This window comes from Leptonotus elevatus, chromosome 6 (genome assembly GCF_054856555.1).
Source record: "Leptonotus elevatus isolate MCC_2025b chromosome 6, RoL_Lele_1.0, whole genome shotgun sequence".
Lineage (NCBI taxonomy): Eukaryota > Metazoa > Chordata > Actinopteri > Syngnathiformes > Syngnathidae > Leptonotus > Leptonotus elevatus.
In genome coordinates, this window is record NC_141244.1 from 4,845,506 (window position 1) to 4,860,016 (window position 14,511).

A 14,511-nucleotide genomic window follows, 5' to 3' on the forward strand; every position below is an offset into this window, starting at 1 on the left:
ATATACGGTATGTTGAAAAGGATTTGTAAGTCATTGTATTCTGTTTTATTTACACGTTACACAACACCAACTTTAGTGGAATTGGGTTTTATACAGGCATACCGGTAGTGCTGGGCGATATGACGATATTATCGTGAAGACGATACTGTTTTTTTATTACTTATCGTGTCATTTTTTTCTTATCGTGTCTATCATTTGTCGCTGAGAGCCAACACAATTTGTGACAGAACGCTTGTTCGACAGTGAACCATTATACGTAGTCGTCATACATTACAAGCTTACGGTGCCAACTATCATGCACCCATCCATCCATTATCTAAACCACTTATAGTCAACAAAAAAATAATAGAAAACCAGGTGGGTAAATGCAAATAACGAATAATATTACTTTGAAACACTTAACTAAAACAACAAATCCTTAATTATTATTATCTTAAAAAAAAATGCCACCTCAAAGAATGCTGGGTACTCCTTCGCACCTTTCGGCCAACGCAAGGCTTGAAATTATCTGTTTTGCATAGCAGTTTGCGTGTCTACATCACATGTGCATTTTTAGCCTAATTAAAACAAGGATTTTTAAGTGTTTCCAAAAATTTAATGACATAGGGGCAGCCCCAAAAGCTTTGCTGGGATGCTTACATTAGCTAATAACTACGAGCGGGTACTCAAGTCGAGACAAGATGCGTTCTACTAGCATACTAGCATAGCAACAAACTTCGGCTGGCTTTTGCACATAAACACGTTGCGCTGTCACTCCTAAAGTTAGTAATGATAGCCTCCATGGCGGCATATAAAAGTTGCAAGTACTGACATTCTCTCGAAGCGATTAAGAGTAGTGATTAGCAAGCGAGAAAGACGGAGAAGTCGTGCTAGCTACTATGCTAACCGGCTAATGCTATCGGGGACGTGGCATTAATGTGAGAGAGAAGAGGAACTGCCTCATACTACTGCACTCTCTAAATAACCCGTCCTCATCCTCTTTTTATAGTTTTTTACACCCCTAGTTACATGGGTGTTCCAACTCTAAGGGGTTGGGGAACAAGGCATAGTTGGAACTCAGTGTACTTGTTTGTCTATGTGTGTGTGCATGTGAGTGCTGAGTACATGTGTGGTCAAGTTTGCAATAATTTCTTAACAGACAACAGGCGCGTCTTAGCGGACTGGCTCAATCCTTCTGCTGGGTTAGATGTTTTTGTTCTTGTAGCCATCATGAGTCATCTCCTGTTAATCAGCTGTTAAATAAGGCTTCCCTAATCTAGCTATGTGAATGTGAGTGTGGGAGCAAAGTATTCTTCATTGCAGCAAATAGTAAAGTGCTTATTCATGTGATAACTTATTGTACAATTTTCCCAACATACACGCTTAGCAAATTCATGCTACACACTTCGTTAAACAGGAAGTGATGGGATTGTCACGGTGTTCCGGCGTCAATACGTCAGCCGGGAGGAGGATTAAACATTTATTAATATTGATAAGTGAGTCAGAAAATGGATGGATATACTAAAGTGAATACATTTAACATCACTTAATGTTATTTGTTTTCACAATCAGGGCTTAAAGTACTCCGGCACAGTGCCGGATTTCCGGCGTAAGAGCCAGTAGCGCAATGATAAATCCAGCGAAGTAAACAAATACATGTGGGGAATAATTGACACGTCTGGCAAAACACCACCAATGCGGAGAGAATGCCAACTTCAAAATAAACCTTCCCATATCAAGTAATATGTGGAGCGCAATGCCATTGGACGCATTTATTTTGAAGTTTTTCCCGGGAGCGTTTTACCAGTCTTGGCGCAACAGATGACTTGACTCGTCCTGCGGAACGTGTGTCTGCCGTTCTTATTGCCGGCGTAAACAATTGCGACCAAAGTCAACAAAACAACTTCGTACATAAATCACGTTCGATCGCCAATTAAGGACATTTAAAGAAGACTTAATTTCGCTGACATTGTATTGCACGGTGCCTGTTGCCAGTGTTTAGGACATCTACAGTGTTGGCGTGCTAACGGTGCTAGTGGCTGCAGCGAGAGTCATTGGACTACTTTTCAAAGTCTAATCGACGTGTTGATTGCACACTTTGATGCTGACAGCCGGACACAGTTGCTGTTCCTAGAGATCAGTTTAATAAACCGTGCTCACTCAATTGTACAGTTGACGGTCGACAAAATCACAACTGTGGTTCTGACGTCACTCGGAATTTCATTTCATAATTCGTAAAAATCAGTCATGGAATAAAGACAGGTAAAACAAAAATAACAGCAAATAATTATCTTAAGTGGGTAAATTAACAAGTCAATAAAATAACACAAGTAGATAGGTAAATAAAATAAATAAATTAATAACAAAATACAGCAGGCACCATAAAACATTGAATCAATGATGAGTCTTATGCCGAGTCAAATGCCAAAGAGCAAAGATGTGTTTTAAAAGTGGGTAGAGAGGGAGGTTGACCAATATTTAACAGAAGGTCATTCCAAAATCCATGGGAAGAGATTTGTCTAAAATCTCCCTAACACCTTAGAGAGGAAAACAATGTGCTGTTAAGCACAATTTAAATTTAAGTAAAAAAAAAAATACATTTATTATCTAGAAATGAAAGTTGGTCACTGGAATAAAGATGGGTAAAACAAAATTAATACCAAATACATTTATATTTATCTTAAGAAGGTAAATGAATAAGTCAATAAAATAAGTAACACAAGTAGGTAAGTCAATAAAATAAATAAATTAATAAAATACAGCAGGCACGATAAAACATTGAAACAATGAGTCTCATGCCGAGTCAAACGCCAAAGAACAAAGATGTGTTTTAAAAGAGGGTCGACGGGAAGGTTGCCTAATATTTAACAGAAGGGCATTCCAAAATCCATGGGGAGAGATTTGTCTCCCTAACATTCTAGAGAGGAAAATAATGTGCTGTTAAGCACAATTTAAATATACTGTCAAACTTCAAAATAATTTCTTGATGAAAATTACATGCACACTATATATCGTTATCGTGATATAAAATAGCCTATATTGTGATAGACACATTTTTCCATATCGCCCAGCACTACATACCGGTGCATAGAGTACATACGCTTCTACTCAAATGTTTGCAGATTTTAATAGTACTATGCATGAGCTCTTATTTTTTTCCCCTCCACAGGATCGAAGCCCTTCCTTTGTAAAATTTGCCATTTTGCAACGGCTCAGCTGGGAGATGCCAGAAACCACGTGAAAAGGCACCTTGGCATGAGGGAGTACAGATGCGACATCTGTGGGTGAGTGGTGGTGACCAACGTTGCTCTTTTGTGATCTACTGGGCTTGCAGGATGGTGTCAACTCAAGTGATCTGAGTTTAGAAAATGGGTGTCATAAACTGGTCAACTCTTTGGCATAATTTGAACATTTCTAAGTGGAAGGAAAACTGTGGTTTTCCCACCTTTTTAATCGGAATATACAGTATTGTTCAGACAACTGTTTCTAATGGTGTTGCAACTATTTGGATGCAAAAGTGATTACATAATTATTTGCTGAGTTTTACCAAAGTGTTTAGGCATGTTACTTTTGGCCTGTACTGTATATAGAACATCTGCATTTTTAAACTATCCACTCGTAACAAAAATTTGAAACCTATCTTTAAAGGGTAGTTTGCAAAAAAACAACAACTTTTTGTCATAGTTGTTAAATATATCGCTACAGTATATGTGTGACAGTTGTTGTATTCACTGATGGATGGTCAGTTCATATATGGAATATACACAAGACAAACAATCTGTGATATTTTTTTTTTTGGCCCAATCATGTACCTCCATTTTGATTTTTAAGGACCCACAACACCCAGTTAAGAACTACGAATCAGAGTAAGAAGGCGTGACGGACAAGGTGCCATTCATTTGCTGTGCACTCACAGGCACACTCACAAGCCGGTTCCTGGCACAGCCCCTGCAGCCTTGTTGCTAACATGTTAGTTTGAGCTACAGGCATTTTGCTGAAACTGTTGGACTATCCTCCTCCTGGAAAAAATAAAATCAATCAAAATGTCCATCACTCATTTGCTACCAACTAGGCATAAGACTAGCAAACGTACGGAATGGACAGCTAGTGGTTGCCACTCGGTTCCCTGAGGTTATTGCAACTGCGCTCCAGCGTTGAAGGTAAATATACCCGCAGATGCAACCCAGTTGTGGTGGCCTCGGACAACCCAGTGGTGATTGTTTGTCGTCCATTCTGTTGCAAAGCCATCAGGGCTTTTGGCATCCTTGTCTGCAAACATATGTCTTGGCAGTGTGTCGCTGTCAGTTGGTACCGCTGGTTCGGGGTGCTCAGCGCGCTGTCTGTCGCCGTCATTTGTTTCATGATTCCTGCGGGTCTGCGTCAGCCATGAGTGCTCGAGTGGAGTTCCGGGGGGTGCTGCGAGGCCTACGTCACCCTCACGTGTGTGTTGTGATGCATTTCATGGGTTGGGGGCACGAGGATTGGTCGGGGCAAGGCAGGGTGACGTGTCCGCTTTCCTGACTTTGGGAGTGGAGTGGCGCTGGTGCGCTCCTGGCTCTGTGGTGGAAACGCGGTTATGTGCTCCCGCTCAAAATGGGTTAGAACTGCAAACTTCTAATTAATGCCCACAACCTAAGTATATGCTACTTCAAATAAACCTGTATTGTTATTCAAAATTTAAATTAATTGAATTTCACCCATGTACTTGGTAATGAAGGTAACCACGAGGAAGTAAATAATCAGGTTGTGTAAGAGTGTTTTGAGACCATGTTAGCATGCAGTTAGAGAAAATTCTTTATTTTTTAACCATCATGCGTCTGTTGCTCTTTAGACTCACAAAGATGAAGATCTATTTAAAGATGTTACATTTTTCATCTGTATTTTTCTGTCAATGGCTCCCCTTGGTTCATTTGCAGGCCAACTTTGTTTTACCAATGCCACTGAGTGAAAGTTTAGGTGCTTCAACGATGTTTGCAAATACTGTACATTACAGCAGGCATCAGCAGGCTTTGGTCTAAACATTGCTTTTCCTTTAATGAGAAGAAAAGCTCATGTTTCACAAGCTCTCCAGCGAAAAACCTCTCTTCTCCCAAGTGCTGCAAATGTGACACTTTACATACACACACCCATACATATGGAACAGTCCTCCAATATGTCTTTAAATGGCACTACTAAATGCAGTCCCTGTTGTCACAAATCATACCCACAGAAGAGCAGCGTCCTGCCAGAGCTAGCCATTGGTGACAAATCGGCCCTATGTGCGCTCTCATTACTGATTGATTACGAGGCCGTCCCTCATCATGAATAAATAGGAGCAAATACAAAGACACACCAGAAGCACAATCATTAAGGACAGAACCACACATGTACACAACCTCAACATTTGCCGTTTGATGATTTGTTCTTAATTTTAAATTAAAATATATCACTGAAGATTTCATTTGTATCTTTCGATGTCTTCACTAGTGGGTGGCCACATAGTAGGTATAATTAATTATGAGAAATCTGGGATTGTGTATTTTAAGATCTACGTTATGTTGCTTATGTTGAGGTATTATCTGTTTGTCTGTCATAACCCAAAATGGAGGATTTTCTGTTGCTTCCAAGTATTACAATGATGATATGGAGTTGTAGACCGACAGACGGATCGGTGCAGCTGTGATGCGGACTCTGTATCTGTTGTGGTGAAGAAGGAGCTGAGCCGAAAGGAGAAGCTTTCGATTTAATCTACGTTCCTTCTTTCACCTATGGTCACGAGCTGTGGGACCGAAAGAACAAGATCCCGGATACAAGCGGCCGAAATGAGTTTCCTCAACCGGGCTCTCCCTTAGAGATAGGGTTAGTAGCTCGGTCATCCGGGAGGGGCTCATAGGAAAGCCGCTGCTCCTCCACATTGAGAGGAGACTGTTGAGGTGGCTCAGGCATCTCGTTTGACTGCCTCCTGAGTGCCTCCATGGAGGGGTGTTCCGGGCATGTCCCACCGGTGGGAGGCCCAGGACATGCTGGAAAGACTGTCTCTCGGCTGGCCTGGGAATGCCTTAGGTTCGAGCCGGAGGAGCTGGTTGAAGTAGCTGGGGAGAGGTAATTTTGGGCTTCCCTGCTAAAGCTGCTGCCCCCGCGACCTGACCCCGGATAAGCGGCAGATGATGGCTGGATGGATGGATGGACAATTTAAGTTTCATTCTTGCATTTTTTGGGGTTTAGTGTTTATCACTCTGTTGTAGATGATTTCAGATTTTTTTTAAGTCACTACTCAAGAAATTAAAATTGAGTCGACATTGTCTAGTTGCCGATGAAGAAGATGAAGATCCTCTTTTTTTGTCATGTACTAATGTGTACACAAAATTTGAACGTGCATTTGATCTATCACAGCGAATCCGCAATGCTAGTGAGTCCCACTGGAGCAAGGGGCTGCTTAAGAGCCAGTGGAGCAATTTGGGGTATTGGTGTATTGTTCAAGGATACCACAGTTGTGTGTCCGGGAGTGGTCTTGAACCGGGGCCCCCCTGGTGGAAGGTGAAGATCTGAAACACTTGGCCGTGGTGACATTTTATTTCCCAGAACTGTAATTACTAATAATCACACGAGGAAGGAATGCTTTTTAATAATCTGTATTCACTGATGAATGGACAGTTCATATATGGAATGTACACAAGACAAACACATAAGAACACAACACAATGTAGGTGTTTTCTAACGTCAGTCCTGTTTTCTTTGTCGAAAACAATTACCTCCATTTTGTTTTAGTTCACAGGTGTCAAAGTCCAGTCCTCAAGGGCCGCAATCCTGCATGTTTTAGAAGTGTCCCTTGTCCAGCACAGCTGATTCAAATGATCAGCTCACCAGCAAGTTCTGCAGAAGCCTGATAGTGATTCTGATCATTGAATCAGGTGTGTTGGTGTATGGAAACCTTGAAAACATGCAGGACTTTGACACCTGTGGTTTAGCTGAAGGACATTTTGGTTCACCCAGCTGTTAATTTGCTCTAGACAGTGACACAATACGTCAATTGAACTGCTGTCATTTGGGGACATTGATAAATGCAGTTGTTGTGTGTCATCTGCATAACCATGATAGTCAACATTGGGGTTCTGAAGCATTTGACCCAAAGGTAACTTATACACACTGAACAAAAGGGAGCCAAGGACTGACCTTTGAGGGACCCCATTGCTATTCGATCAGATTCAGAATGTTAACTGGTCACAAAGTAACTCCTTTCCTCCAAGTAGGACCTGAACCATTTTAGAACGGTTCCATTTAACCCCACCCAAGTTTTCAGCCTGTTCAACAGTATAGTATGAGAATCTTTACCGAGCCATTCTTATCACCTTGCCATCAATGTTCTTCGTTCCCTTGTTAAACCTTCAGTCACAAGATTACCTCTGGCCTAATACTCAGTGACTGGGTGGGCTGGACCTCCCTCACCTGTCCACTGCTGTTGATGTCTTTTTGGTACTGGGGGAAGTTGTTGATGGTTAAAGATCATATTGTTGTGGCATTTAATTAACAAATGCAAATGCAAGGCCAGGATGGATATAGAACTCTTGACCATGCTGCCATTCAAACCAGAGAGGGCTAGTCTGTGTCTTGCTCATCGCCTTAGCCACTTGCTTCGCCATCTTCCTTCACTTGCATGATTGTCAGTGATCTTACCTATCTGCATATGTGTGTCTTCATTTCACAACAAAGAGATACGTTTTTAATTTGCCTATAAAGAATTCTTAAGGTGCAACAACAGCAGAAAACACAAATTGGCTGTTAGCATGCGCGATAAGATTTCTCATATTTAATTGGTTTAAAAAAGTCCACCAGCATGTGAGGTGCTAGGTTCTTGTGTATTCCTCCCAGCATGTTTTGTCCACAGTGGGTCTTGGTCATTTAATGAGCCTCCTTTTCCTCTACTCCATCATCTACCAGAAAGGCCCTGCATTCAGCATTTTCACCCTCCTGCTCTCTGGTCCAGACGGACATCCAGTGTTGTTGTAGGTGTTAAATTATGCATAAACAATCTAAATGCTTTGAGGCATTGGTTTAATATCAGCCCCTCAGCCTTGGCCTTACTAGTATTAACACTATCAAAGGCGTGGATTGTTCTCTTGTGGACTGCTTTTTTATTATTATGAGTCATAAACTGCGTGTCACTTTAGGAATTTAAGTAAAACTTTAAAAACTGTTGCTTAGAACTCAAAAGTTTGCAGAGTTTGTACTGTCTCTTTTTCCAGCTGCTGAGGCATCCTCCCTCCATGCTCACAGTTCTCTTAACTTAGTGTTGGAGAGGAAATATATAAATAGTCACAATTTCATGTTTTGTGTGTGATTTGACTGTTAACAGGATGGGGCTAGCTCATGTCAGGGTTTTTATGTCCCCATGTCTTGTGAGATTGTCTGGTCTGTTCCCAGAATAGCCCATCAGTTACGCCCTGCAGGGCTCATCCACAGTAATGTGTGTTAATGCCCCAGCCTGTATGAGTACTGTGAGGCCTGGCACTGACAGTAGAAGAGCATCTTAGCTTGCTACTTATCCAGAGAAACCGTCACTTAATGCAGAACCTCTATTGTCTATTCACAGTCCTCTCCTTCTCCATTGACATGATTCTCTGTAATCCTCAAACAGATTTGAGTAAAAACTCCCTGAGAACTATTTTTGTTTTTTTCCCTTATTCCCTCCCATTTAAATATTAATAGTTGTTACAGATGAAGAGAAGTATCCCTATGAGGATGATTATAATGTCACCCCCTCTGATCTCCCGCCACCCAATAATAATTGTACATCATCGTTTAATAATGTGTGAGAGTGACACGTTGGTGGCGTGCAATTTAAGCAGCCAAATATAATACACATAATTACTGCCTGTCAGGCCTACAGACAACACACACAATGTTTTGAGTTACACTTAATCATACTTTAGCCTTTTTACAAAGATCTCACATTAACCCTTCTCATACATAGCAAGAGCATTAAATACTACACATTATACATACGCTTAGTGATTGTGTTCGCAACTGCTTTCTGATCATTGTATCCCATTTTTAGATATTCTGAGTAGGGGTGTCCCGATCCAATATTGATATTGGCTGCGTTTAGACTGCAGGCGAATCGGATTTCTCCTGAAATCGGATATTTTGGGCTGACTGTCCAGACTGTTTTTTATAGCAAGTGTCCAAATGCGATCTGGCCCTGTTAACCCATCTGACAGCTTGCTGTAGCAACAACGGCGAACAGAGGCGGCGCCCAGCGCGTGTAGTTTTTGACATCATGTGACGCTGTTTACCGCTCCATACTTCCTGTTCCTCGCAAGCGCGTTAAGCGGTTTTCTTTTCTTTTTCATTTTTTTTTTTCATTTTTTTTTTAACGACCATATATCTATGGCTAAGACCGGGCACTATTTCGCTATATCCGGTTATGAAGATCTGATGGGGTAGGCGAGACCGGCTTCAGCGCAAGTAATGTAAACTGTCACTGTATTTCCGGTTGAGCATGACGGGAGCCGATGGGGCAGTGGAGCTGTCAAGGAGTTGACTGCCGAGCATGCAAACTGATTGGATATTGACAGCGTGGGTGCATTATTTTTTGCACGCGTACAGTGACTTCAGGACACTCAAATACGTTATGAGTGTTTCGAGCTGATCAGACTGAGACGCATCCTGTCCAAATCTGATATGAAATTACCTCCCGCATGTGGTTTCAATCCATCCCGCAAAAATCGGATTTCATGTGCTTTGTGACTGTTCAGACTACAAAAGGGCTTTCCACATTCAATCTGGATGGGCTAAAAATGGGATTTGGGCTGCCAGTCCGATTAAGGCCATTGTATATTCACTATATAAAAAAAAAAAACAGTATCGGATTATATCGTTTGGAAGAAACAGGTCATATTTATAAAGTTTGGAATAAACGGGTCATATTTTCTCATACCTACAGTTGCTGGCTGTTGTTCTTTGTTTGAATAGTATTACCTAAAATAAATAAAAGCATCAATATCGGTATTGGACGGTATGTTAGGCTGCAATATCGGTATCATATCGAAAGTGAAAAAGTTTTATTGGGACACCCCTAATTTTGCGGACTTTGAGTGTCAAGCAACAACAATATTGGTCAATAATTTGTAAAAATAACACCCACACAGGTGGACTGACCAATAGTACAGATTAAAAAATATATAGATATGAAATTTACTAAATTATGATTTATGAGGTTTCTGTCCAGCACCAGTGATATACTTCTCAAATGTTAGGCCTGATCTTTCACGTCAGGATAAGGTTTGATTTGAATGTGTGTCTGGGAACACTGTGTTTTTCAGGTTCTGCTGGCCCTTTCACCAAAATAAACACATTCTGCTTTTATGCATTTAACTGAATTTAATACACCATTATTTGACATGAAATGAATTATACTAAAGGTCATTTAGAAAATAATGCAGCATGGCTGGTCTGGAAAGGTTAAGTATGTGAATGAGCAGTTGTGATGATAACAAGGGCTGTGTATGGCTTGGAGAGCTTGGTGTTCTGTTCTGGTTTGACTCGATACTCTGTGATCACTCTTTATGACCGAGACAGCTTTACAGCCCGTTTCCCCATAACACGATAAAGTGTGGCATAATGGATTAGATGTGTTTAGTAGCCTTGGGCTGATGTTTGTAAAATTAATGTTTTTTGCGAAAGAGCAAAAGAAGCTCACTCATACACATGCACGTTAATAAAAATGCAACAGGAAAAGGAGAGAAGAAATATACATATTTTTCAGAGAGAATTGTATGGCTGTATATTCTTGGTTTTTTCTCTCTCGCTAGATCATAAAATAATTTATTTGTATAGAGTTAATGACTATGAATTTACTATATGGTTTGACTTTCATGAACGGTTCTTAAAACTATAAGCAAAATAAAAATCTGGTTCTGTGGCAGTAATACAATTATTATTTGTTTTAAATTATGCACTGAGGGTACGTAACGAAGGCGAATGCTGATTGCTTGGTCAGTCTGTTGTTTTTTTAAAGATGTTTTCCAAGTGGACCCAAATCGGCATTTACTGAGTGCCAGAGACAAAGAGAGAAATATTCTTCACTACCAGTTTTATTTTAATAACAATCTCATACAGTGCACACAGAATCGTGACCTTGGGATGTGTTAATCAACACCTTTCTGTTCAATAGTAATAGAAAATTGACCCAACGCTGAACAGAAAAAAACAACCTAAATAAAAAACAAAACAAACACTCGGCACATGCAAATAAATAAATAGTTACAATGCATTATCTGGAGCCAATTTTCCCATTGTATATTGTAAGAAGAAGAGAAAGGGGGTAGTTAATGAGTGATTAACAACAACAATTAAACCATGATGAGGAAGGCAGATGGGAAAAAAAGTATATAATTAAAATATCAGTCCTTTCATTGTCAGAAGTATGAGCGTCATCTATCGTGCACTTATTAAAAGCTGGATAGAGAGGAAACTACGAACAGGGGTTAATTCCAGTAGCCCAAAGTGCCTGGTAATCTGCCCATGGATAGTGCTGAAAAGGCTGTAACTCATGTTAAGTGTTGGGGCCGTGTCATTGGAGGTTCACAGTCATGTATTCTCTGTTGACGGCAAAAGAGGCAGGGGATATTTGGTAGCCAGGAGTAATTTAACTTAATTAATGGGATGCATATTTGATGGAGGAATAAAATATCCCAGCTCAGAAAAGTGAAGAAAGGGAACAATTTAGTGTGAGTTAAAGATGGGTGGGAGAGTAATTTGTGCATTCAGTTACCTGCTGCTTGAGAGACAAGAGAGGGAGAAAGGATAAATATGGCAACTAAGAGTGAGGAAATAGCGATGGGGACAATGAGAGATGGATGGGTGACACCAAGTTGAGCTAAGGGGTAAAGGGGAATGGGCTCCTCCACTATTGAGAGGCCATCAGACTGACAACTTGTGATTTAATTGATATCAGATGGAGCCTCTCCCTCAGCAAACTGACACATTACTCTGTTTTGTAAACCTGAGGCTGTCTGCTGCCAGGGCCTCTTTAATATTCATAGGGGTGGGGTCTTGAAAACAATGTTTTCCAATTCAGTCTTGTCCCTCTACCACAATCAGTTTTTGAGCATGTCTTTACTTTGGACACATCAACTTTTCATCACTTACATTAGCACAGCAGAACACACATCATGATCGTTTTCCCAGACAAACACCTTGCCTGCCTAAAAAATGTCACGTAACACTTGATCTCCACCAGCACGTTTTGAATGACTTGCTGTAGGTATACATTATTTACATGGATAGTCTCTCACTAAGATATATAGATACCATTCTGGAGAGTGGCATTTGGCATACTTCTATCTTAAGGATGCTTCAATATATGTCCTTGATTCGTTTATCTACCTGAGTATTTGTTGTTTTTTATTATGATCTGTCATTGCCATCATTATGATTGAACTGATGTAGCTGGTGGGAGACCTGGAAGAGATGTTTCTGTCGGTGTAAGGAAGGATCTTGTTACTCTTGCCTGAAGTTCACAGCTTTCAAGTTTATGAAAGATTGGCCAAGTCAGTTTGCAGTGACATGCTGGCTAAAGATATTCTGTGAGAACATACTGTACAAAAGGTTTCCCACTTTGCGGTTCACATGTCGGTGGCCAACACACAGGCCCTTCTCCTACAACGCTCAATTTACAAGCTTGAATTAACAGTTTTGCCGCACATCTACATAATGACCCAGTCGTTGTTCTATGATACTGAAGTGTTTGGAATGCATATAGAGTGGGATTTCATAGTATCGCTGTTCAGTCATTGCATTGTACCTTGTCTCAACTTTATTTCTAAAGCACTTTATAAACAACCACAGCTACACACAAAGTGTTATACATGAAGTAAAAAAAATGAATAAAAACAGCTAACATGACAATTATAACTATAAATTAATAACATAAAAACTGTATGAACAATACAATACTAAAACAGTGCAGTCTCATGCTAAATTGACAGCCAAAGAATAAAAATTATGTTTAAGAGGAGTTTTAACAATGAACAGATGGGGCTTGCCTGGTGTTAGGTGGGAGGTTCCAAAAAGAGGGACCGGCATTGTAAAAAGCTTAAGCCCAGGCTTCCCCAATCCTGGTCTTCAAGGGCCCAGGTTCTTGAGTTTTAAGGCCTAGATACACCAATCCGACGTCGGGAGTTGGACAGTGTCGTAAAGTCGGATCAAGTTGGAATATGTGGGGTTGGGGGGTAGGTTGGTGTTTTCAGCAAATTCGGCATGTTAAATCGGCGTCGGGTGTCGAGGCATTTGATCACTGTGATTAGCTGTTAGCTCGCGAATCAGCGCACGGGCCAAGAAGAGGAAGTGACGAACGCGGCGAAACAGTACTGATGGAAAGTCTGGACCTGTTTTTTTTCGCTCGTCACCCTGCTGTACCTTCCACATTTTAACGTACAATGTCTGTCTGGACAGAAGATCGGGAAGATGACTTTGTCTCTTTGGTTCAAGAGAGACCGGCATTGTATGATATTACCCTTAAAGGATATGCCGACAAAGTTATGAAAGCTAAACTATAGCATGACCTGGGGACGCGACTGGATATAGCAGGTATGATTTACTTTTATCAAGTCCAGGCTTCGGCCTTCCTGGGTGGAGTTTGCATGTTCTCCCCGTGCTTGCGTGGGTTTTCTCCGGGTACTCCGGTTTCCTCCCACATTCCAAAAACATGCATGGCAGGTGAATTGGACACTCCAAATTGTCCATAGGTGTGATTGTGAGTATGGTTGTTCGTCTCTGTGTGCCCTGCGATTGGCTGGCAACCAGTTCAGGGTGTACCCCGCCTACTGCCCGAAGCCAGCTGGAATAGGCTCCAGCAACCCCCGCGACCCTTGTGAGGACAAGCGGTACAGAAAATGGATGGATGGCTGGATGGATGGATGGATTTACTTTTATACTTGAGAAGTATAGCAACTGTTTGTAATTAGTAAATATAATTACTTTTTCATGTTAGCTGGCTAAGGACATGGTTAACAACACCCTCAAAACACGCTCGGTGACTACCGCCCCTGATGGTATGGAGGGGAATTACTTCTCGCGCAATAGTCGTGGTTGGTGCGGTGTGTATTTACGTAATTTTTCTACACAACGTGCCGACGTCAGGGCCGACGACACATGGGGTAGGCGTCGGTTTGGTGTATCTAGGCCTTTAGATGTTTCCGTCCTCCAAACAGACCTAATTCATATAATCAGCTCATCAGCAAGCCCTGCAGAAGCTGGATAACAATCCTAATCTTTAAAATCAGGTTGTGTTGGAGGACAGAAACATGTAAAACCAGCAGAACTCCGGCCCTCAAGGACCAGGTTTGGGGAATCCTGCTCTAGCCCCTTTGAGGCTCCGCTTAATTCTTGATACCAGCAAGAGCATCTGGTCAGCTGATTTGAGGCAAGAGCATTGGGGTGGAGCAGCTGAGTTTTGAGAGAGGTTAAGTGGGGTGAGACAATTTAAAGATTTAAAAACAAATCAAACTCTTGAAGTGGATTTTAAAGTAATTGTATCGCGTTACTGGTCAT

The 14,511-nt window shown here is 41.2% G+C and overlaps 1 protein-coding gene across 2 annotated transcripts in view; it reads left to right on the forward strand.

Moving 5' to 3' along the window:
• znf407 (zinc finger protein 407) overlaps positions 1 to 14,511 on the forward strand; it is a 199,498-nt gene that overhangs the window by 22,912 nt on the left and 162,075 nt on the right. For both annotated transcript variants that reach the window (XM_086079561.1, XM_086079562.1), the window contains exon 4: positions 3,149 to 3,263. In XM_086079561.1, the coding sequence (XP_085935687.1) occupies positions 3,149 to 3,263 (115 nt within the window). The remainder of the gene's footprint in view (positions 1 to 3,148; positions 3,264 to 14,511) is intronic.